The sequence below is a fragment of the Lepidochelys kempii genome, chromosome 14, assembly GCF_965140285.1.
Source record: "Lepidochelys kempii isolate rLepKem1 chromosome 14, rLepKem1.hap1, whole genome shotgun sequence".
In the NCBI taxonomy this organism is placed as follows: domain Eukaryota; kingdom Metazoa; phylum Chordata; order Testudines; family Cheloniidae; genus Lepidochelys; species Lepidochelys kempii.
In genome coordinates this window covers 6,773,533-6,795,721 of record NC_136393.1, presented here as the reverse complement: position 1 = coordinate 6,795,721, position 22,189 = coordinate 6,773,533, and the positions used below count along the sequence as shown (strand labels likewise).

At 49.4% G+C, this 22,189-nt stretch overlaps 1 protein-coding gene across 5 annotated transcripts in view; it reads right to left on the bottom strand.

The window, feature by feature from the left end:
- Positions 1 to 587: 587 nt before the first annotated feature.
- Positions 588 to 22,189, bottom strand: part of RGS9 (regulator of G protein signaling 9) — a 72,801-nt gene continuing 51,199 nt past the window's right edge. For 3 of the 5 annotated variants that reach the window (XM_073310533.1, XM_073310534.1, XM_073310535.2), the window contains 8 exons: positions 21,704 to 21,817; positions 19,277 to 19,392; positions 18,663 to 18,750; positions 17,795 to 17,933; positions 16,196 to 16,281; positions 12,459 to 12,576; positions 5,579 to 6,081; positions 588 to 1,932 (listed from right to left, as the gene is read on the bottom strand). In XM_073310533.1, the coding sequence (XP_073166634.1) occupies positions 1,776 to 1,932; positions 5,579 to 6,081; positions 12,459 to 12,576; positions 16,196 to 16,281; positions 17,795 to 17,933; positions 18,663 to 18,750; positions 19,277 to 19,392; positions 21,704 to 21,817 (1,321 nt within the window). In that variant the 3' untranslated portion in view covers positions 588 to 1,775. Of the gene's footprint in view, positions 1,933 to 5,578; positions 6,082 to 12,408; positions 12,577 to 16,195; positions 16,282 to 17,794; positions 17,934 to 18,662; positions 18,751 to 19,276; positions 19,393 to 21,703; positions 21,818 to 22,189 lie in introns of those variants that run through there. The other 2 variants (XM_073310536.2, XM_073310537.2) reach the window with 2 other exon arrangements.

Here is a 22,189-nt window from a genome sequence, read left to right as displayed (position 1 = left end):
CTTCAGCAAGGTCCCTCCTGGTTTTTACTGAGGTTATTGACAGGAGAATCTGTCTCTTTTTGTGGGCAGCCTGGCAACTCCCAAGACGGGGAGGGGAGTATCTCACATCTTACCTGACACAGGAGCAGGGTGGAAAAAGCCCTGGGAGAGCCACATCTAGCAAAGAGTGTGGGTCGCTATGACAGGACCATGCCAGGTGGGGGGGCACTGGGAGAGCTCCAGAGACACTCCCCCCTCCGTCTTCCCCTACCACCCTTAAAAACAAGCTCCCTAAGAGAAGATTAAAGAAGAGAGGTTGTCCTATTACAGCCTTGCCAAGCTGGGCTCCATTCAATGATTCTACTGGTGTCCCTCTGACGCACCCCAGCTTTCATATCTGTGTTAATCAAAAGCAAGTGGAGATGGGCCTGAGCCAGAACCATGAATCTGAACAGCCTGAGCTTTGTGCTGGGGGATGGGGAAGGAGGAATTCACACACCACACTTGCCTGTTGGAGCTTGGCCCCCCACTAAAGAGAAGGACTCGAAAGCAGATCTTCAGCTGAAACAGCCAATATAGTGAACTGTGTTGAGCTCAAACAAGTACAATGCGTTAAACAGCAGCTTTACTTCCAGCCACGGAAATCAGGTCCCTGTTATCACAGGCAGGAGAGGTTAAGACTTTAAATGCTGCAGTAGGAATCAGCGTGTTGAACCATTTCAAATCAACATGGACACGTCTCCACATACCATTAGAAAATACAAAATAACGCCAACACCTACAGTCGCAGGCCACGTGGCCTATTTACCAAACAACACCCAAGGTTAGTCATGTTGAGGGACTGCCACTGTACATGGACTGATTGGTAGAAACTGAAAAGAAGAGGACTCTCTTGATGTACTGACACCATACAAGGAAGGTGATGTTCTAACAGTCTTGGCAGAGATGCAGTTAAGGCGTGGGACCACATATCAATTTAATATTCAGATGGGCCCCATCTATCGAGTTTGGATCCAGAGCCAATCCCGATCTTCCCAAACTTTCAGAAGGGTGGTGGGATCCAGGGTGTCAAGGCCTGTCTTGGAGGTAAGTGGGAGATAAGAAGTCCTTTGTTCTTTGTTTTCTGTGGGGTTCACTTTTGTTGTCATGTAGTGGGTTATGCCAATCCATCTACCTTACTACTGCCCCATGAGGATGTCTGATCTTAGAATTCCCCCGCACCCCCAGCCATCAGACGCTTCCAAGTTACATTGCTTTAAAATTCAAAGCTGCTAATAATTAGAGATGGGCCTGAACTCAAACCCAGATTCCAAAGACTCCCAAACTTTGGAGATGCTTGAAGACTGAATTCCAGTCTTAGAGAGGCCTTCAAGACAGCTACGTTTCACCAGCACAGCACTTCGCGTGCAGGGCACCAACACCTCAGGCCCAAGAAACTACTTACATGTGAGAGAGTATCTCCTAGGACATATTTCTATCAGCTATAAGGCAGCAAATAAGGTTCATTTATCAAGAAGTCAGTAACAGATGAGTCTGACTTTCTAAAGATACGAATGAAAATAGGTCAGGAGACACTTAGAGTTCCCGAATTACACACAGATGTGCGCATCTGGGTCTATTACTCATAATCAGGGTGGTTTGCGCCTCCTTGACACTGAAGCATGACTCTAATGCACTTCTTTAGCAGTATGGTTCATATATTGATCTGTACTTGGTGAACCTTGCAGAGTCAGGGCCTGGAAAGAAAACATCCATTTATAAGTAGGTCACATCCTGTCTGCCTTAAAAGCTGCTTGTTATCCAGCTTTTCCTTGTTCTGTAAAGTTCTCCCAAGGGCAGATAACTTCCTTCACAGAGTCCTTACAGGCCCGGGGGCAGTCCTCCTCTTCCTCCTCAGAGTCTATTGGGTAGATTCTGCTCTCCAGAGGAATATCCACTTTTATCTGGAAGAAGCTGTGTTGCAAAATGAAAACGTGTCACACACAAGGCACTTTCTGACACAACGCGCAGCACAGAGTTTGGCTTTGAGTTTTTCTATTTCTCAGAGCATACTTTATGGACACAAGCCCACGTGACTTGAAGAGGGGAGAATATGCATACCAACCCCACTGAAGCAAAAGTGCTGAGTGCCACAGTTCCACAGCCAAGTGAATTAAGAGGTCTTGAATTTGTGGGTCTGTTTTTGCATTTTAGGCTCAGTTACCTGGTCAGGAGCAGAGATGGACCCAAAAGTGGGGGCGGGGGGAGGGTTTCCCATCTGGATTAATTTTAGGCTGGTGGAGAAACCAGGGCTAAGGCGGGAGGGTGATGGAATCTCCAGGCCAACACCTCTTGGGTCATCAGCTGGTGTTGTACTATTTTAACCCCAAATGGTGGGACTCTTGAGATCACCTCACGAGGTTCCCCCCATCTTGTTGTTTGTGCTTCCACCTCCGTGGGCCACATCTGAACCAGACCTGGGGAAAGACCCCTTCTGGGGTTGGAACCAAAGCCATAGGAGTGCATTTGGAAATTCAGTGGAGTCTGAGAAGCCGGATATGGGAGGCCTGCTTGCTAGACTTCTCTGACATTACCCACTAATGTGTTTTGAGGGCAACAACCAGTGCTGGATCTTTCCAGCAATGCTGCCACCCTCTCTGCCTATTATCAAGGTGGCCATTCAGCACAGGAACACAGCGCTCACACCAGGAAAGAGAGGCAGCATTTGAAGATCGACTGTGACTGGAGACAGGCAGCACAAAACCAAATAAGCTCTCCTGAGCTGTGGTTTTCAATTAGAGTGTAAAAAAATCCCTGTGGGGGCCTGAGTCCCAGTTCTTCTTGCAGGAAAACACATTAACTCAGAGAGATCTGCATGAGGTAAGATGACCGGGAAGGATACAGACTCCGAGGAGGCTCAGTGTGTGTCTGTCAGCAGCCTCCCGCCCTCAGCATCAGTCCCTGCGGCTCTATCTTACTTGTATCTGTGCATCTCACACTCTTTAATGTTTTGCTCTGTTGGAAGATTCTAATAGCTGCCACCAGTCACAGATCTGGGTGAAGTCTAAGCACCCATGTCCCTGATTAATGAAGGAGAAATTAAGTGTCCTTTGTTTAATGATAGCTGACACAGTAGAAGCCACCGCACAAGGCACAGACAAGCATGGCAAGGCTAAACCATGGGGGCTGAGGTGTTTCCCTGGAGACAGACTGCAAACACGGGGGCTGGAGCTATTAGTGGTTGGCAGCTGTGTGTGGGTGACAGGAACCCGAAAGCCAGGAGACAGTGTGAAAAGCAGTCATGAATGCAGCCCTGAGAGGGACCAGAGACAGAGCTTGGAAACTGTGAGCCAGGAAACTGCCCGCTGCTGTTTGTTTCTACTGTGTCCAGGGAAACAGGGCTGTGTAAATAAACAGGATTGCACCAAATACCTGACTCATAATCAATTTCTTCTCCTAATAGAAACAGCCCAATGGGCTACCCATTTGGGCCATGGGGAAACAGGATTTATCCTCACACAGGAAAGGAGGCAATATTATCCTGGTTTTACAGAGGGGGACAGATGTTAAGTGACTTGCCCAAGGTCATACAGGGAGTCTGTAGCGGAGCAGGGAATTGAAGCCAGATCTCCTAAATCCTAGGCTAAAGCCCTAACCACTGAGCCTGAGCCAAACTCCCCATCTCTTGTGCAGGCCCGGGCCGAGCAGAGGGTTAGAAGCTCCCCAGATACAGCTGTGTCCGAGGGAGGTGTGGAGGAGGAAAGATGAGGACACTGAAGTAGCAGTAGGGTATGTCATGCATGCTCAGGCACTGGGGTGCAGGGAGCCTCAGGATCACAATAACCCAGGCAGCTCGTTCCCACGGAGCATGGTGGACACAAATCCTGCCAAACCGAACTCCCACGTACTCCCTGCTGAATCCACGGGCAGGGCCGCCAGGGGGCAAAAGGAACCTTTTGACAGGGCCCCAAACCAAGTGGGCTTGAGACCTGCCAGGCGGGGACACAGCGCCCCTCACTAACATTTGCCCCAGAAGGACCTCTGTCACGACGGAGGGCAGTTGGCCCGAACCTGAATCGTGGCTCTGCGAGCCAGGTCTCAACACCCAGGGCAGGAGATGAGCCCAGCCCCACGGGACAGGAGCCAAAGCACCGCTACAGACACAGACTTACTCTCCAATACCCCCACTCCCCCAGGCCTCCCCTCAGTGGTAATTCTTTTCGAAGAGGCTGGTCTCCATTTCAGATTTGGTCCCTGCACCCCTACACACAAAAAAACCCCTCTGTGAAGCCCTGTCAACAGGGCACCCCAGGAGCATTGCAAGCAGCAGGCTGACACGGGGATTCATAGTCAGTGGGCACCGCAGCCCACGTAATGCGGGACAGGAGGGCACAGGGCAGTGAAAGTGAGCGACATTGCTGAGTTGGCCCCCTCCCTTGTGGAGCTAGAGGCCCCGGGCATTGGCTTACCGTGGGGCTGCTTCCCTGCAGGGATAGCTCTGAATCCAGACAGCTCCAGGGGAAGACAGCAGGGCCTGCAGGCGAGGCTCATCTGTAGCCTCCCGCACCAGCAGGCGGTGGCAGAAATGCTGTCCTGCAGACTCCCCATCCCTGGGCTGAAAGGGAAACTGGGGCTGCTCTGTTAACTAATGTGTGTTTTGTTTCTCTGGCTTACTGGCTGGTTCCTAGCTTGTCTCTACAGGGTTGGGGGGTGGCGGTGGTCGTCCCCATGCCCACCCCATCCACAAACTTCCTGCTGGCCCCAAGAGCAGAGGAGATGAATGGTTTCATGCACACAGTGGACTGGTGGAAAGGTAGAGGCACTAGCTGGCTGGGAGCAGGTATGAAACTGGTTTGGGCACAGCAGGCCAGGCCTGGCTATAGATGCTAAGCAAGAGCTGGGGGCTTGGGAGACACTGGGAGAGATCTCTGCCCTTCCTCCCACCGCCGAGCTTGGGGGTCTGCCACCCGCGGCTCAGCAGCTGCAGCCTCTGGTGATCGTCATCGCTGAGAGCCTGCCCCAAAGGCTGGTGGTGTTGTGGGAGGGAGCCTTTGCCTGCTGGGTATTTCCCTCTTTCCCTTCCCCTGTCTCCTAATTTGAAAATTCTGAAAAGTTGAAGAGCTTTTCAGAAGTTGTACGCATCTTGGCAAGACCCTCTGACTTCTCAGGGCTCTTCCACTTGTCGGTGAGAGACGGAGAGCACCCATCTCAGTGACTCTGCCCCTGCATTGAGGGCGGTGACGGAGGGGGTGGGTGGGGTGGTAAGCCACCTTTGCATGCCCCATATTCTGAACCTGTTCAATGCCCCTAGTGTAAGTTAGAGCCATCTCAGAGCTGTGCTTATACCCTACTTCTCGCAGTTCTCTGAGAGCAGAGCCGTAGCACTGTGAGCTCTGTCCGTGTCCCTCTCTGCACCTGGCCCATCCAGGCATTCTCAGGGGGCTGTGTCTTCCCCATGGGAGGCCCCTTCATGCTGCCAGAGTGCAACATATAATTAGGCGGAGAGACCATGGCTAGTGACGTAGAGACACCACTGCCTGGGAGTCCCTCTCATTCAGGCTGGCCGCGTGTAATCACTCAGAGCTGAGTTCCTTCACATACCACAGACAGGTGTACTTACTTGGTCATTTTTTTGGACTTCTGCTGCAGTTGTTGTTCCAGGTCATCCAGTGGCTGGACCTTTCCGTGGGTGATAGCCGGGCACTTTGGCGAGAGAGTGGCAAACATCGGTGAGTTTAAACATCCCCGTTTCAAGAACCTGCTGAAGGACAAGGTCGTCCGGGATTTGGGAGGCACCTTGGCTTCCATGTTCCCCGGCACCTGACTGTTGCAAGTGCCCGATTCAGAGTCCATGGAGATCTCAGTGCTCTCAGTGATAGAAGGAAAGTGGTTAGAGTTGGACCCATTGCCTTCCCACTTGCTCTCAAAGCAGGAGGTGCTGTCTAGGGCTATGCTAATGGGTGAGGGGCAGACAGTGCTGTTTGGCAGAGTGATGTGTCCAGGGGATTGGAAAGGCAGGTTGTTTGAGATGTGGCAGGAGGGGTGCGAGGTTGATGGAGATGAAGGAACAGAGGTACCGGTGTACACAGCCAGGTGAGGGACTGGAGCAGTGAACTGACACAACTGCAGAGAAGAAAAGGAGACATTTTAGAGCAGGAAAAGCTGCCTGCTAGTCACAGGATACACAACACCAAGCCCCAAAACTCTCCCTCTAGCTACCAATTGGAAATAATGCCCTTGGAGTAGGCAAGTGAAAGATTACGACCACTTTGGGGGATATATAGTTTACTGGAGCTCATAGATTTCAGCAATGTAGGGCAGGTAAATACCTCGATAGGTAGGTAGACAGACTATGTATATTAGAGACTGTGTGATGGTGCCCTCTAGTGACTGGCCCTGAGCTAGGCTAAGGGACCTACTACTGCTAGCTGCTGGAAGAGCTCTCTCTTAGCTCAGATGATAGAGCTTGTGTTCTTGGATCTCCAGGACCTGGCATCCCAGCAGGATGTACATAGTAATGGTTTCAGAGTAACAGTTGTCAGATCCATAACAAAAGGAACCTCTTTATCTGTCTGGCACGGAATTACCCCTGGCACATCTACCGTGCCATAGAAATGCTGAGGATTATTAATAACAACGCTCCAGAGAGCAAACACTCAGATGGTGAATCAGGTTGACAGCTTTTGGGCCATACTGTAGGTGAGGCTGATGAAAACTTAGGCTAGAATTTCCCAACATGGAGGGCCTCTGACTAGGCCATGGGTGAAGAGGAGAAGTGCTACCTGACCCCAGATGTGTCCCCTCAAAGAAAAGAGAGTCCTGTCTGCTCGTTCAAGCTGCTGTCTGCTCCTACAGCCACCAAGGGGCATCCCTAGCTGAGCAGCATGGAGCCCTGGGGCCGTGAGGGAACTGAGAAAGGGAGCAGCTAGAGGGCAGAGCAAAGGAAAGGAAAAATACAGGGAACAAAAGAGAGAGACTAGACAGAAAATTAAAAGGAGGGGAAATTACCCAGGAGAAAAGAAGGGAAGGGAGACGGGCAGAACAAAAGAGATGGTGGCAGCTGGGTCAAACCATCATGGTAGCTCCACCAAACCAACGCTGGAAACTGCTTCCACAGGAATGGCCCAAGCTCATTGCAACCCCAATGCATCCTGGAGGAATTTGGACCTGGATCAGAGCCTGCATTTCACAGGCCATTAATAATGGTCTGAGCCAAAATCCCACCAAGAACACACCGAACTTGGGGGAAGGTAGGAGGAATCCAGACCCAGACTTTGGAGCTTGAGCTCACCTCTAACAAGATGGGCCCAGACAGCAAGAAACGTATTCACATGTGGGTCTAAACACTCCAGTGCTGAGCTGGGAGATTTGCCTTGAGACCCATCTCTCATGGCCTTTTGCGGGGCTTTAGGGCAGCTAACTCAGCTCTGTTCTATCACTTTTCACCCCAAGATCACAAAGGGCTTCATGAAGGTAAGTGGGTATCATTATCCCCTTTATAGAACTGGGTAAAATGAGTCATAGAGATGTGACTTGCCCAGGATCAGAGCCTACATCTCCTGATTCCTAGTCACCTGTCCTACCCCTGGACCAGACCCCTAGATCGTTGCAATATTGTTGATACAAGTTGCCTTTGCTTGTCCTGTCAGCTTAGCCAAATCTTAGCTGCACAGGAGAGCTGCCAGCTCTTCTTCACTACAAACTCTGATTCCCCTCTCCAAAGGATACAATTTGGTGTTATCTTCAGGGCATCCTCCCGCAAAGCACTGTGCATTGGGGATAGGACAATCCCCGCCTGTCTGCCCCTGCATCAAAGAACCAGAGGGAAGCCAGATGCAGAGTTTTGTTCTGGCTTGTTGCCTGTGGTGGGCTTCCACACAATCAGATCAACTCTTTTTATTACCTTTTTTTAGGTTTGTAATATAAGAAAGAGCTGGCGAGAGAGAATAGGGATTGAACCTCCTTGAAGAACAAAGGACAGAGGCGCTCAAAAGAAAAGATACAATTCCCTGACTGCTTCCCTGCCACCGAATGCAGCACTTTTCAAACCTGATTGTCATGGGGAAACCTGACACATGAGACCCGGAGATGCGAGGGATTCTCCTCCTGTATTTGTGGCTGAGGTCGGTGGAATGCTTTGAGGGCTTTCTGACAAGCAGGAGCTGTCCCCTCCATGACCTCTCTCCTTCTGGCTCAGCCAGACTTTGGGGAACTCTAAACTTGTTGCTTTGAGCTGCGCTAAGAAGAGCTAGCACTATCCTAGCTATGCAGATGCTTCCATCCACCAAACTCCCTCCCATTGGCCTTGAAGATGGCAGATCTCCCGGGGAATGAGGCACTGAAGAATTTATCTCTTCTTTGTTTCTTTCCCTTACACGCTGATGTGGCCAACTGTAAGCATAGCTGGGATTGCACAGAATGGCCTGTGGCTGCACTTATAAGGACAATGCTCAGGCCGGAACGAGAATGAATGTTGGATTCATTTCATGCCACAGGACGGGCCTTAGGGACGGTGAGGCGTGGAGGTGCTCAGAGAATAAGAGCAGCAATAGGAAGTTCAGTGAGGGTGTAAAGGTCTGTCTCCATGAGCTAGCAGGAAGAATGGATGGGCCAGATGCTGGGGCTCCAGATCCCAATCTGCCTTTGGGAAATCATCGCTTTCCAGAGTCGGAATATCTCAGCATTTCTGCGACTTGGACAGAGTTACTCTGAAGCATGTACAGTGATGAACCAAAAGGGGGAGATAAAGGGCACCTGAGGCCTGATCGAACATCCACTGAAGTCACTGGAAAGATTCCTACTGGCTTCAGCAACCGCTGGATTGGGCCATGGTTACCAGGCGGATTGTTATAAGGGTGCTCATCTTACCTAATTCATTAAAGAGAGATTAGTTGTAAGCAGGAAGTTCAGGGAGACTATAAGGCTCTGCTAGTTACAACTGGGGAGCGTATCTAGTGACAACCCAGTTAGCCCCCGAATCTGTTACAACATGGTTAAAGCATGTAGCGAGGGCGGGACTTTGGTTATGGATGGCATAACCAGGATAAGATCTGACTTGAAGGTGTGTGTGTGACGGACGCCATCTTGGCTGACTCCTCAAGGACTGACCCAGGGACCTCTGGAACTAACAAGCACAAGCCTCAAGGCTGTCTAGCTGTGGCTGTAACAGTCTCGTGACCTCCTTGGGAGACCTAGTGCACACCCTCATCCGTGGGTTACACAAGCTCAGAGGGAGAATCTGCCAATGATCTAATCTTCGATTACGCATTTCAGGCTTCTCCAAGGCATGGCTTTTCCATAAGGTTCTAAATAAGTCTCTACCAACCGAAATAAAAATATGCTCAACTTTTTAAACAAAAATGTTAAAAGCAGCAGCACAAAAAATAAATACACACATGCAAAGAGACAACACAATGAAGGTCCAACACAATGGTCTTTTCCATTTTCTACATACACTTTTATTAGACAGGTGAGCTAACGCAAATAAAGCATGGACATGATGGATAAAAGTCAATGGAGATCCATTGGAATACAATGAAATCCAATGGACACGAAATCCAGTGGACGCAAACTATTTCTTGGCAGATACGGAGTGAAGTTCAATTCATAGCATGCTGAGGGGGATGGCCAATAAATAGTCCTACTCAGAGAAGATGAAGAGCAAGGGGTGAACACAGCCAGCTACAAATGGAATACACTGTGAGATAGGGCACCAAAAATGAGCTTCCTTCTAAGAGCGCTGGTATTTGGTCATGATCTTGCCAGTCCTGGGTAGATGTTTAACACTCATAGGGTCTGCCAACACTGCTTCTGAGGTGTGGCTGCACCACATATAGACGCAGTAAAGCTGCAGCAGCATGGGCTGGTCAGGCCCACCCAGGACCCTGGGTACATAATATGCAAGCAGCTAGCCCATGCTCCTGCGGCTTCCCTGCTGCTGTTGTCGGAGCTATCCGGGCTGCAGTCACGCCTCTGACTGCCGTACCAAACTGATGGCTGGGCAGCGTTGGGACTGAGATAAAATCTGGGGAAACCTATCAATGGAGATGAGACCTAAAATCGCATCATTAAGCCAACTGACTGGAACCTATTTTATTACTTGTGTTACGACAGCATCTACGAGCCCCAATCTGGCACAAGTGGGACTCTCGAGCTAGGATTTTTAAAGGAGCCTAATGGAGTCCTGTCATTAATAATGGGATTTGTGTGTCTAATTCCCCTAGGCTGATTGGAAAATCCCAGCCTAGAGTTGCAGCCTGGCTTTTCCTGGGAAGGTCAATGAGGTGCCTCCAAGGACAGGGTTTTCTATGCCCACTCAGACAACTGTTAGCCCCTGACTGCCGATGGGATTCCAGCCTCATTGGAGGCCTTCGTTTTTCTAACTCACTGGTGAGGGTATCTCTGTGGGCGGGAGAGTAATAGTAAAAGAAAGAAGCAGCCCAGAATAGAAGCAATGTGTGTGAGAGATGGAAGGACTTCCCTTCACCTCCTCCCTCCCCACACTGCCCAGGACATTAGGACTGGCTGCTGTTTTGGAGACATAAAGCCCTGGGTGGAACAAAGGTGCACCCGCTCCCATCAACTTGCAAGAGTTTACCCTGAGAAGGGACCGCATGAAGTGGCCCAAGGTGACAGCAGGGAATGTTGGAGGCTCCCCAGCTCCAAACCCTGACATGGTACGGATGGTGTCTCTCTGAAAAGCACCACCACACTGCATGGCGAGAGCCTGATGTGGATGCAGCGTGGAGCTCCTGAGCATCGGCTGCTGAGCCTGTGACCTTGACAAATGCTGTGGGAGCTGAACTGCACTGGCTACTGAACAACTGTGCAGCTGCAAGGCACTGGCTGTAGCTGGCATGGCTCTGCCCCCAGAGCAGAAAGGCCCTCGGGCTGAAACTCATGTCCAGATAAAGAGGAGAAACTACTTCTGAGATTCGACACCTCCACAGCACCTTAGCCCTGTTGCCAGCCACATCCTGCTCTCGCTGCCTCCAGTAAAATCATCCCAGCGAGAGCAGTGGATGAGCAAGACCAAAAGGATTAAAACATTTTCTGAGCCTCAACATTTGCCCATCCCCCAGCATCCCCTAAATTCTGAAGGAGGAGGAAGCTTCTTTACATTCCACCCCTGGGTTTTTCACAAATCCCATCGTGTCCTAGTGACCTTGGCTGGTCCAGCCCCGGGGGCTTCCCAGGCAGGTTTGGTATCTCCCTGAAATGTGCTTTGTACCTAACTGGAGGGTTTAGGTTTCAGGAAGTAATTTCCACTCCCCATTCCCTCCAAAAAGGAACAAGAGAGTATTCTATTACAATAGGGGCTGAATCAGCCCTTCGGACCTCTCCTGAACACAGCGGCTTCTGGGATACTGGGCTACAAGCCGGGATGACCACTGGAAGCCGAGGTTTGTTCATTTTTAACAAGGGGAAAGAGCATTGCAGGGCAAAGACAAGACAAGAGCGAGACAGGGTTTGCTAAAGGAAACCCATCCGGAGCGAGGCATTGCTCTTCTACCCATCTGTACTAGCAGGAGGCTGCTCTTCCCTCCAGGCCCGTGCATAACTCATTACATGGGTGAGTTCCTGAGGGACAAGGGGAAATCCCTTTCACTGACTGGAGGTCTCAGCTAATCACCTCTAGGCTGAGATCTTCAAAGCTGCCTAAGGAATATGGGGGCCCAATTACTTAAAATGACTCAGGCATCCAAACCACCTAGGTGCCTTTGGAAATGTTAACCTTGTTGCTCCCACCAGGAATTCCCCCCCTCCCCATCCTTCTGCACAGCTGCCGAGCACAACTGCAGCCTCCATGTGCTCCCTCCTATTGCCACATTGGTGCGAGACACCCGAAGTGGAGCCCTGGCAGAGCTGGCCAGCTGCCTAGAGCGGTGCTTGGGGTACTAGCAGTGGGCACGCTCCCACCACATGACTGAGAGTGCCAAGAGGTGATGGACCTTCTTGTGCTCCCGCTGGGGTGGGGTGGCTCTGCGCCACCTGACGCAGAGGACGGGGACAGGCGAAGGAGCTGCGTTCTATGCTGCCTTGTGCATCATAACTGAATCACTGTCCGAGTTCTCTGGGTCGCGGGCAGGGATTTAAGAGGCAGAGAGACCCAGATGGAGTTTTGGATCCTCCTGGGCAGGGTTTGGGGCAGTTACAAAACATCCCTTCCCTGACTTGTAAAAAGAGCCCATTGCACGGGACCCACAATGAGATTCGGACACAGCCGGCTTTCGGACTCTAGCAGCATTTCCGTGCTGTGACGTGACATCTGCTGCTTCAGATGCCATGGCAACCTGCAGGAACCAGGCTGCAGGGAGAACGGGGGCTGGAAAGGTAAAGCACCACTGACACCTGCAGGTGGGGGGCAGGAATCTCAGCACCAGCCTTGCCAGCAGCCCCTTGTCTTGTCTTTCCCCTGCTTTGTGCCCTAGACAAGGATCTGGAGCCTACTTAAGAGGCTCCTGCTTGAGCTGGCTCCTACGATCCAGCCTGCTCATAACCTGGGTAATGTCCACGTTTGTTGCTGCTTCTTTAGCCTTGGCCTCTTCTTCCTGCTGCCTCAGGATGACGGGGCTGGGGCTGGAGCGGAGGTGACGGCGTGCGAATGGGAAACTGGAACTAAGCAGAGAGAGATGCAGGGAGTTACTGGGGGACAGAGAGAGGCAAAACTGACCAGAAAATGGGTCCTTGTCACCAAAAGCCCAAGGAACCTGCTTGGAGGGAGGGGCGTTGTTAGTGTCCTCCATTTGGAGCAAACAACCTGCTTAACCAGGGTACAGAACATGCAGACTCACATTCCAGACATCTCAGCAGAACCCAGCCCAAAAGCCCGGCCCTGCCACAATTAATATCAATATCAGAACTCCCCAGAGCTTCTTCAGGAGCCAGACTGGGCCCCAGACTCAGTCCTCGATGCTGCAAATGTTTATGTCTGCATGTGACTATCGTCCCACTGCAGTTCAGCAGCAGGATGCACTGAGCAGACTTTTCCCATGGCATTTCCTGCAGATTCATCCTCCCAACCCATTTGCACACCACCCAGACGTTCCTTTGTTATGGGATTTCATACAAGCAGAAACTTGATGGTAAGACTGTGCAGGATTAAGACACTCTATATAAACCACTTAGCTGGGAAAGGCTCTACAGTGGCATGAAGACGTCATGAAAATGGGACCAGGTTTGAATCGGCCAAACTGCTCAAATGTCACGGATTTCAAATTGTGCTGGGAATATTTTGTCCATCTCTAGTCAATGAGGGCCCAGTTCTGCCACCCACAATCACTCTGAGTTCACACTGAAATCAGTGGAACTATCTGCATAGGAAGGTACGACTTATCATGAATAAAGGTGGCAGAATCTGGCCCTAACCAGGGAAAATAGCTGTAAAATAGTAGCAAGCCCCCTCTCCTGTCTCACTTAGAATCTCTTAGATAGGACATTGGATATAGAAACATCGAAATTCTGACACCACCCCAAATCCAACAATAACCCCCAAATTTCCCTTGGCTGGTGCCAATTATTCCAAAGTAAGAGACGGTTGTTTTCGACAGACAGCAAATAACACAGCAATTCGTTGAGCAAGAAGTGCCTGGCCTGAAATCTCTGAGCATCCAGATGGCCTCAGGTAGAGAAGAAATACCAATTACAGAAACAGCCTATTCAATTAAATCCCTGAGGCTCTGAGTGAGGTGTGCGTGTGGTCTCCTGTCACAGCGTCTGAACAAAGGCAGTGCATTATGAGATAACATATGATGCTGATCCTTGACACTTTGATCACATCTTTCAGCTAGAGATCTCAGGGCGCTTTCAAACAACAGCTGGTTATGAATTCCACCAGCCCTGGGAGACAGGTGACATAATACCCATTTCACAGGAGGATATGTTGAGATACAGAGAGACGGAGAGCCTGATTTGTAAACGTGCATTAGTGCACACGTCATTTCCACCACTGTGCCAATTAGGAAAATGCATGTGCAAAGTAAGAGGTTTATGGAGCATGCACATTTTAAAAGCAAACATGGTCTCAGTGAATGGACTGAAGCCACACAAATCAGTTGCAGAGCTGTCAGCAGAACAAAAGGGTCCTTGCTCCTAGTCCCAGATATGGGAGTAGCAAACTACCCCTCCATTATACACATTGGCAGGCAACTAACACTGAGCCTGAACCATTGAAGTCAATGGGAGTTGTGCCATTGACCTCAATGGGATTAGGATCGGGGCCGTTTTGTCCTTAATCATCAAACGTGCTAGAAGGGATGGGAATGATGGGTGAGATTTTTACAAGTGCTCCCTACATTGGCCTAACTGCTAGTGACGTCAACGGGCACTTTACCATTGACTTCAATGGGGCAATTAGACCAGTGTTTCTCAACAATCGGTCCGTGGACCGGCACTGGTCCCTGAGATCTCCCTGACACAGTTTAGGAAGGCAGCAAGCCAGCCCTAGTCTCAAGAAGGTTGAGAAACATCGTTAGACCAGTGCTCAAACCCTGCCCAAAACGCTTTCTTTAGTGAAATGCGCTGCCTGCTTGACTGCAAATTACTTCCCTCCCTTCATGAGGAGTTTCACCTTACACTATCCTGAGTGGACCTAGAGCAAGGCTCTTCTATAACCTCTACTTGCAAGGCATATCGTGCTGTGATGCCCCTCTCTGGCTGTTTAAACAGGAGCTTTCATGTCCTCTGTGACGTACAGATCTCTCTCTCTCTCTCTCCACTTCCTTTGCTTTTCCACGATGGAATCATTATCAACAACAATGAAAACAAGTATCAAATAGGCAGCCTTTGATGTGTTTTTCTCTCTCAGCATCTGCTGGATGCTGTCTGAAGTGTGAATATTACATCCCGGGAGCAGCTATCTGCAAACATTAATGCATATGCCGGGATTACAAGCGGCCTCTCCAGGATGTGCGGTAGGGCGGCAAGACCGTGGCGGCAGCTGAGGGTGTTACTGAGCTGCACATTGCATCTGCTGGGGGCAGGGGAGGGAGGAATCCTAATCAGTTATCATCTTCTATTGCAGTAGTGCCTGGAAGAGCCCTGGACCAGGGTTCCGCACCGCTTGGGAAGGAACAAGAACAAATCAAGAGCCGGTGGGGTCTCTGCAGAGGAGACACAATCTCCTGATAGGGATCCCAACGTGCCTGAAGCATGGGGTAAGTTGGCATCTGTAACTCCTCCTCAATGACCTTAACTCGACCGGCCATTGGAGTGGTGGCCCCCAGTAAGAACCTGATCCAAAGCCCACTGAAGTTAGCTGGAGTCTTTCCATTAACTTCAATGGGCTTTGGATCCGGCCCTATGAGAGCAGAGTTTGTGAGACCCTTACTCCTTACTTGCTGGGTTATGGGCTGTCAGGGGCACAGAGAAAGAGGAGCTCCCTGTCCCAGAGGCAGCAAGCCACCCCTTTTGGCTCTGACATGGCAAGTTCGGCCTGATGAGATGGCTGTACTTAAACCAGGCTGCCTGAAGTCACAGAATCATAGAAGATCAGGGTTGGAAGGGACATCAGGAGGGCATCTAGTCCAACCCCCTGCTTAAAGCAGGGCCAATCCCCAATTTTTTTTTGCTCCAGATCCCTAAGTGGCCCCCTCCAGGATTGAGCTCACAACCCTGCGTTTAGCAGGCCAATGCTCAAACCACTGAGCTAACCCTCCCCCCACAAAAGTCCCTGAAACTGCTGTGACAGCTGATGTGAGAAGCCAGCATTTGATCTGGAAACAGTCTTGTGGAGCCTGATTTTCCAGTGCCTTGCACCTTGTGCCCGCATTCCCACCAGCGCAAAAGGGAGTGTCAGACACTATTACTCTGCTCTGCTTTGCACTGGTGTAAATAGCTACCTGAGCGCAGGGCTGCGAGTGCTCACACCACACAAATGCCACGTGCCATGGAGGAGAACAGAGTTACCCCATCTTGTCTTAAAACCCAGAGGGCTTTGGATGGGATCACTTTAACCCTGCGTAGGTTCTCTCAGGCCTGATGTACAGCACCCTTCTGGGGGCGGGTAATGATTAGCTCAGCAGTCACAAAAAGGATTTAGCACTTGCCAGATAGGCTCTGACTGCACACAAGCCATTTCCACGGGGTTCACAAACAAACAGGGTAATCAGCAAGACTTAAATCCACTGTAATTAAACAAATGTCTAAATCACAGTCATTTTGCTGAAACTCAGGCTCTTTGTAGCCCCAGCACAATAAAAAAAGCACATAACCCACAATCACACCGCAATTTACTTGCCTTTTTTTCACTGTCTCTTGGGGCACAATGGCCTTGGCCAACATCTCCTTGTATATTGGAGACTTTAAATAGCGACCATAAGAGTCCTACTGGGGGGAAAAGGGAAACCAGTAGTTACGAATTGCAAACAGCCTAATTAAAATCATCTTGGAGTACAGTGCTCAGGAGCCAATGAGGCTGAGAAATTGGAAATCTCGCCCAACAGATCTCATTCATTAAAACTAACAGCTTCTCATGGGACGGGAAAGTCCCTGATGTAGAATTCAGAATGAAAAGGGGACTGATGAGCCTAGCTCAAGACTAAGGTCTTTTAGGCTACGTCTACACTGCAATAAAAAACCCACTCCCCAAGTCTCAGAGCCCAGGTCCACTGACGCAGGCTCACAGGGCTCGGGCTGCGGGGCTAAAAATAGACGTTCAGGCTTGGTCTGGAGCTGGGCTCTGAGTCCCACCCCTCTCGTGGTGTTTCAGAGACCAGGCTCCAACCCAAGCCCGAACGTCTACACTGCCATTTTTAGCCCTCCAGCCTGAACCCCGCCAGCCTGAGTCAGCTGAACCAGGCCAGCCAGGGGTCTTTTACTGTAGTGTAGATGGACCCTCACTGTCATCGCAGTCTGCGTCAAAATCTAGTGCTGGGCCATGTCCTCAGCTGGTGCAAAACAGCACAGCTCCGCTGACGGCAATGCCAATTCCCCCCAGATGCAGGTCTGGCCCCCAGTGCCCCTCTTTTCTAAGTGTCCTGTCTAGATCATACGTGAGGGGAGGTCCCAGCTGGGCCGTTATTTCTTGTTACCGTAGTCTAATGGACTACACTGCCTTGATCTAGCTGAGAGTCAACACAGCTCCAAACATCACATCTACAATAGGGTGCCTGCCTACGGACCAGGGGAAAGTGCATGTAAACACAGGACAAAAAGCTTACTTTTCAGGAGCAGCACCACAGCATATGTTCTTGGCACAAAAGTCACCTATTTGTACCCCAGTGTTATGAACCTTCCCTCAATTATCGCTGGAACACACTCTGCTAAAATGTGCATCCTACCACATGTTGACTTGATCTGGGATGCAAAATGATAGATGCCGAATAGGGTGGGCATCTATAACTCCACAAAACAATAATGACAATCAATGCTCATATAGCACCATAAAGTGCTGTACAAACATTGATTAATATAGCCTCACAACCCTAATTAATTCAGGGAAATTCTGTGGCCTGTGTTATACCAGAGATCAGACTAGATGATCATAATGGTCACTCCTAGCCTTATAATCTAGGACAGTTTTTTCATCCCCACTTGACAGATAGGAAAAATGAACCGTAGAGGAGCTAAGTGATTTGTCCAAGGCTCGGTGTGAGTCAGTGGCAGAGTTAAGGTTTGAAGTTGGAATTTCCTAGCTCACAGCCCTGAGTTCTATCTACTAACTAGAGCATGTTGCCTTACAATGGGATGGCATGAACCACTTCTTTCCCACTGCAGGGCAGCAAGTGGTCTCCTTTCAAATAGGGATCACTTGGGAGCAATGGCAGCTAGCATGCAGAGACACGGAAAGGCACAGACAAGCTGGGATGCCATCTGGATTTGTACGCAAATGACAAACCTTTTTCATGAGCATATAAATATGAGTCTGAGCAGCATCTAAAACGTAGCGATGAGGGTGCTTGAGACCTTTGACTGTGATGCCCATCGTTGTGCCATCAATGTTAATCCAGCGCCTTGCCCCTGGAGCGAGGAAGAGTCTGAAACCAGAAACAGTCAATTTCATGAGGTGAGAACTAACAGAGACTGTTCTGCTTCCACTAATGGAACGAAAAGTGCTTTCAACTGCGAGCCAGAATTCACCCCTGGTTCTTTTTCATACCGTAGGGTAGTAAACCTCCCTTTCGCCAGAATGACCACCTCATGCACCACCTACAATCACATGCTTTGATGCCACAATTTACAGTATTAACAATATTTTGCACTCAGGACCTACTCCAAAACCCAATGTGGGTCTTTCCAAAGACTTCCATGGGCTTTGGGTTAGCCCCTCATCCAGAAAGCTCCAAGCGCTTTCTTGAATATTAATTAATGAAGCCTCATAACACTAATGAGAAGTACGGACATAATACCATCCCCATTCTCCAGACTGGATAGAGGAGGCTGAACCTCACAGAATAAGACTTAGGCAGAACCCAGAGCTTTTGTCTCCCAGAAAGACTAACCCTCTCCCTTGTATGAATCGTGTAGGTGGAAAGGGGAGGGGGGAAAATTGCTTTATAATAAAACAACGTTTGTTTTCTTTATTTAAAGGGACTTCCTTCCTACAGTGGGACTATCCCACATGCATGCTTCATGCCGGCTCCCAAAGGAAATCCCGGCAGATACTCAGCAATACACTTTTCCTAGAGGAGAGCAACACAAGACAAGGATAGGGATGGCAACACATCAGGAAGGTGGACTGAAAACCAAGGCATCCTAACACTCACTTGTAAATTTCTTCTGCTTTTTCTTTGACCTTGGATTGGTCTCCATACTTCAGGTCCTCACAGGCTTCCCAGAACCCCAGGTTCTCTCCTGAACAATGAGGGATCAGTGACAAGGGTGGGAGAGGGACAAAGAAAATGATGGCTGAGTGAAATAAAAATCCACAACTGAATTCACTTGATTCAATATTTGTTGGCCAAGCTCCTGAAATTATGTCTCCGATTATGACAGTCACCCTGAGGCTTTCTGTTTGGCATAGGCTTTTTGATGGCTCTCTGCACAAGGATGAATTTCACCTTAAGTGCATATAAAATTGACATATGCAATTTCTTATTAGCATCAGTTGATTTGTAGGTGGTCTGGCAACAAACCAGCTCACTTTGCAGAGTGAGTTCTTTGCTATTGAATTTTATGTCCTCTGCCACTAGATGGCATTGCATGCACTGACTCTACAGCCTGTCTCCGCAAACGTCAACGTCACTTCTTAAGACTTCCCATTAATGTCTCAGATCACTGCCCCTATTATAATGGCTTTCTAAAAATACCACTTTGTGTTGTAAATATGCTGTAGTGATGCTGAGAGGGTGATGGGGGAGGGACAGGAACACAGACCCACCACTGAATTCTTTCTTCAGGAACAGCTGGAAGTTCTGGCGGCCTTTCGGGTCCCTCATCAGCTCGTTAAAATTAAAGGCCCATCGCTCCACGCGCATCTTGGTAGGGATTTCCACTCTGCAAAGGTTTCATAGAATCATAGAATATCAGGGTTGGAAGGGACCTCAGGAAGTCATCTAGTCCAACCCCCTGCTCAAAGCAGGAACAATCCCCAACTCAATCATCCCAGCTAGGGGTTTCTCAAGCCTGACCTTAAAAACTTCTAAGGAAGGAGATTCCACCACCTCCCTAGGTAACGCATTCCAGTGCTTCACTATCTTCCTAGTGAAAAAGTTTTTCCTAATATCCAACCTAAACCTCCCCCACTGCAACTTGAGACCATTACTCCTCGTTCTGTCATCTGCTACCACGGAGAACAGTCTAGATCCATCCTCTTTGGAACCCCCTTTCAGGTAGCTGAAAGAAGCTATCAAATCCCCCCTCATTCCGCAGACTAAAAATCCCAGTTCCCTCAGCCTCTCCTCATAAGTCATGTGTTCCAGTCCCCTAATCATTTTTGTTGCCCTCCGCTAGACGTTTTCCAATTTTTCCACCTCCTTCTTGTAGTGTGGGGCCCCAAACTGGACACAGTACTCCAGATGAGGCCTCACCAATGTCGAATAGAGGGGAACGATCACATCCCTCAATCTGCTGGCAATGCCCCTACTTATACAGCCCAAAATGCCATTGGCCTTCTTGGCAACAAGGGCACACTATTGATTCATATCTAGCTTCTCGTCCACTGTAACCCCTGGGTCCTTTTCTGCAGAACTGCTGCCTAGCTATTCGGTCCCTAGTCTATAGCGGCGCATGGGATTCTTCTGTCCTAAGTGCAGGACTCTGCACTTGTCCTTGTTGAACCTCATCAGATTTCTTTTAGCCCAATCCTTTAATTTGTCTAGGTCCCTCTGTATCTTATCCCTACCCTCCAGCGTATCTACGTCTCCTCCCAGTTTAGTGTCATCTGCAAACTTGCTGAGGGTGTAATCCACGCCATCCTCCAGATCATTAATGAAGATATTGAACAAAACCGGCCCCAGGACCGACCCTTGGGACACTCCACTTGATACTGGCTGCCAGCTGGACATGGAGCCATTGATCACTACCCGTTGAGCCCGACAATCTAGCCAGCTTTCTATCCACCTTATAGTCCATTCATCCAGCCCATACTTCTTTAACTTGCTGGCAAGAATACTGTGGGGGACGGTGTCAAAAATTTGCTAAAGTCAAGGAATAACAGTCCACTGCTTTCCCCTCATCCACAGAGCCAGTTATCTTGTCACAGAAGGCAATTATATTAGTCAGGCATGACTTGCCCTTGGTGAATCCATGCTGACTGTTCCTGATCACTTTCCTCTCCTCTAAGTGCTTCAGAATTGATTCCTTGAGGACCTGCTCCATGATTTTTCCAGGGACTGAGGTGAGGCTGACTGGCCTGTAGTTCCCCAGATCCTCATCCTTCCCTTTTTTAAAGATGGGCACTACATTGAGCACAAACACCACCGTTTCCCTCTGGAGTCAGGTCACTGCTCGCTGCGGGATTTGGCATATTAATTAAAAACAGAACGCCCTTCACTGGAGTGCAAAGAGATTTCCCAGCGCCGTCTGCTTTCCAGTCTGCTGTAATGAGCTCCTGAGGTCAGCCCACTAGGTAAGTGGTAATTAAACAACCTTCTGCACAGTGAGATCAGGAATGAGGGGCTGATTCTGCTCTGATTTACACCAGTTCTATACTGGTGCCACACCATTGGCTTGCTACTGCTGATTTACACTGGCGTGAGATTAGAATCCAACATAAAATATCTGTCTGGAGGCTGCAATGTGTGGGGGCATTGCATCCCTTCAGCATCACAACACAGCGGTGTACCCAGTTTAATTGACCAGTTCATGTGTGCACTTGCAATGGAATAGATCCCTTAGGGGACACACTGTATGGGTCTGATGCTTCAGTCCTTAGGCAGGGAAATCTCTTGGTGAAGTTTTGCCTGCCTAGGACCTCAGGACTGGGGTCCACACCTATAACTTAGGTAAGTAGGCTCCCTTGTTCATAATTGGCCACATTCTGCTCTCGGGTGAATGGGAACCCTTCACACTCATCCACGAGCAGAATTAGGTCTAGAGGCATGCTATGAATTTATGAACTCCCACACCATTAAGGAAGACTACACTTAAAGAGAAGGCAGATGATACTGCAAGTACAGGTATCAACACTGCCCAAGGACCACTGGCCTTTTCGCTGTTAAGCTACTTCACATGCTAAGAATAGGAAAGCATCGCCACTTATCACAGGAGAGTGGATATCATGATTAGGTCAATGCTGCTTTTTTTCCAATATCCTGCAATATAAAGGCTTTGTAAGCCACGAGTTGGTGGGAGAACAAATACATACAGCTTTGCATTGAGCTCCCAGAACTCAGAGTCATCAGTTATCCAGGGGTTGCTGGGGAGGCATCCAGACATGATGGGATCATTGGAGAGGAACTGTTCACAGTATTTCACAAGCCTGAAAATAATTGAGAATAAACCAAGATGATCGGCTGCAGGCAGCACTTCAACCAGTATGTTTATAAACCTAAGAAAATTATTACACAGAGCTTGGACCTCTTCCTAAGTGCATGCATAACGGGGCCTGGATCCTGAATGGGACCTCTGCAGTATGAATAATAATTAATAAGAACAATTAATCTTTTCCCATACAGCCACAACACGCAACAAAAACACCCACCAAATGTGGGCCTGTATGTTGTCTTTCAAAAGTGGCCAGTGATCTTGGGGGTGGTCCCAGTGTTTGGGAGCTGAACTTAAGACACACACCCACAGTGACTTGAGAAGCAGAGCGAGGAATAGAACCCAGGAATCGGGAGCTCAGATTCCC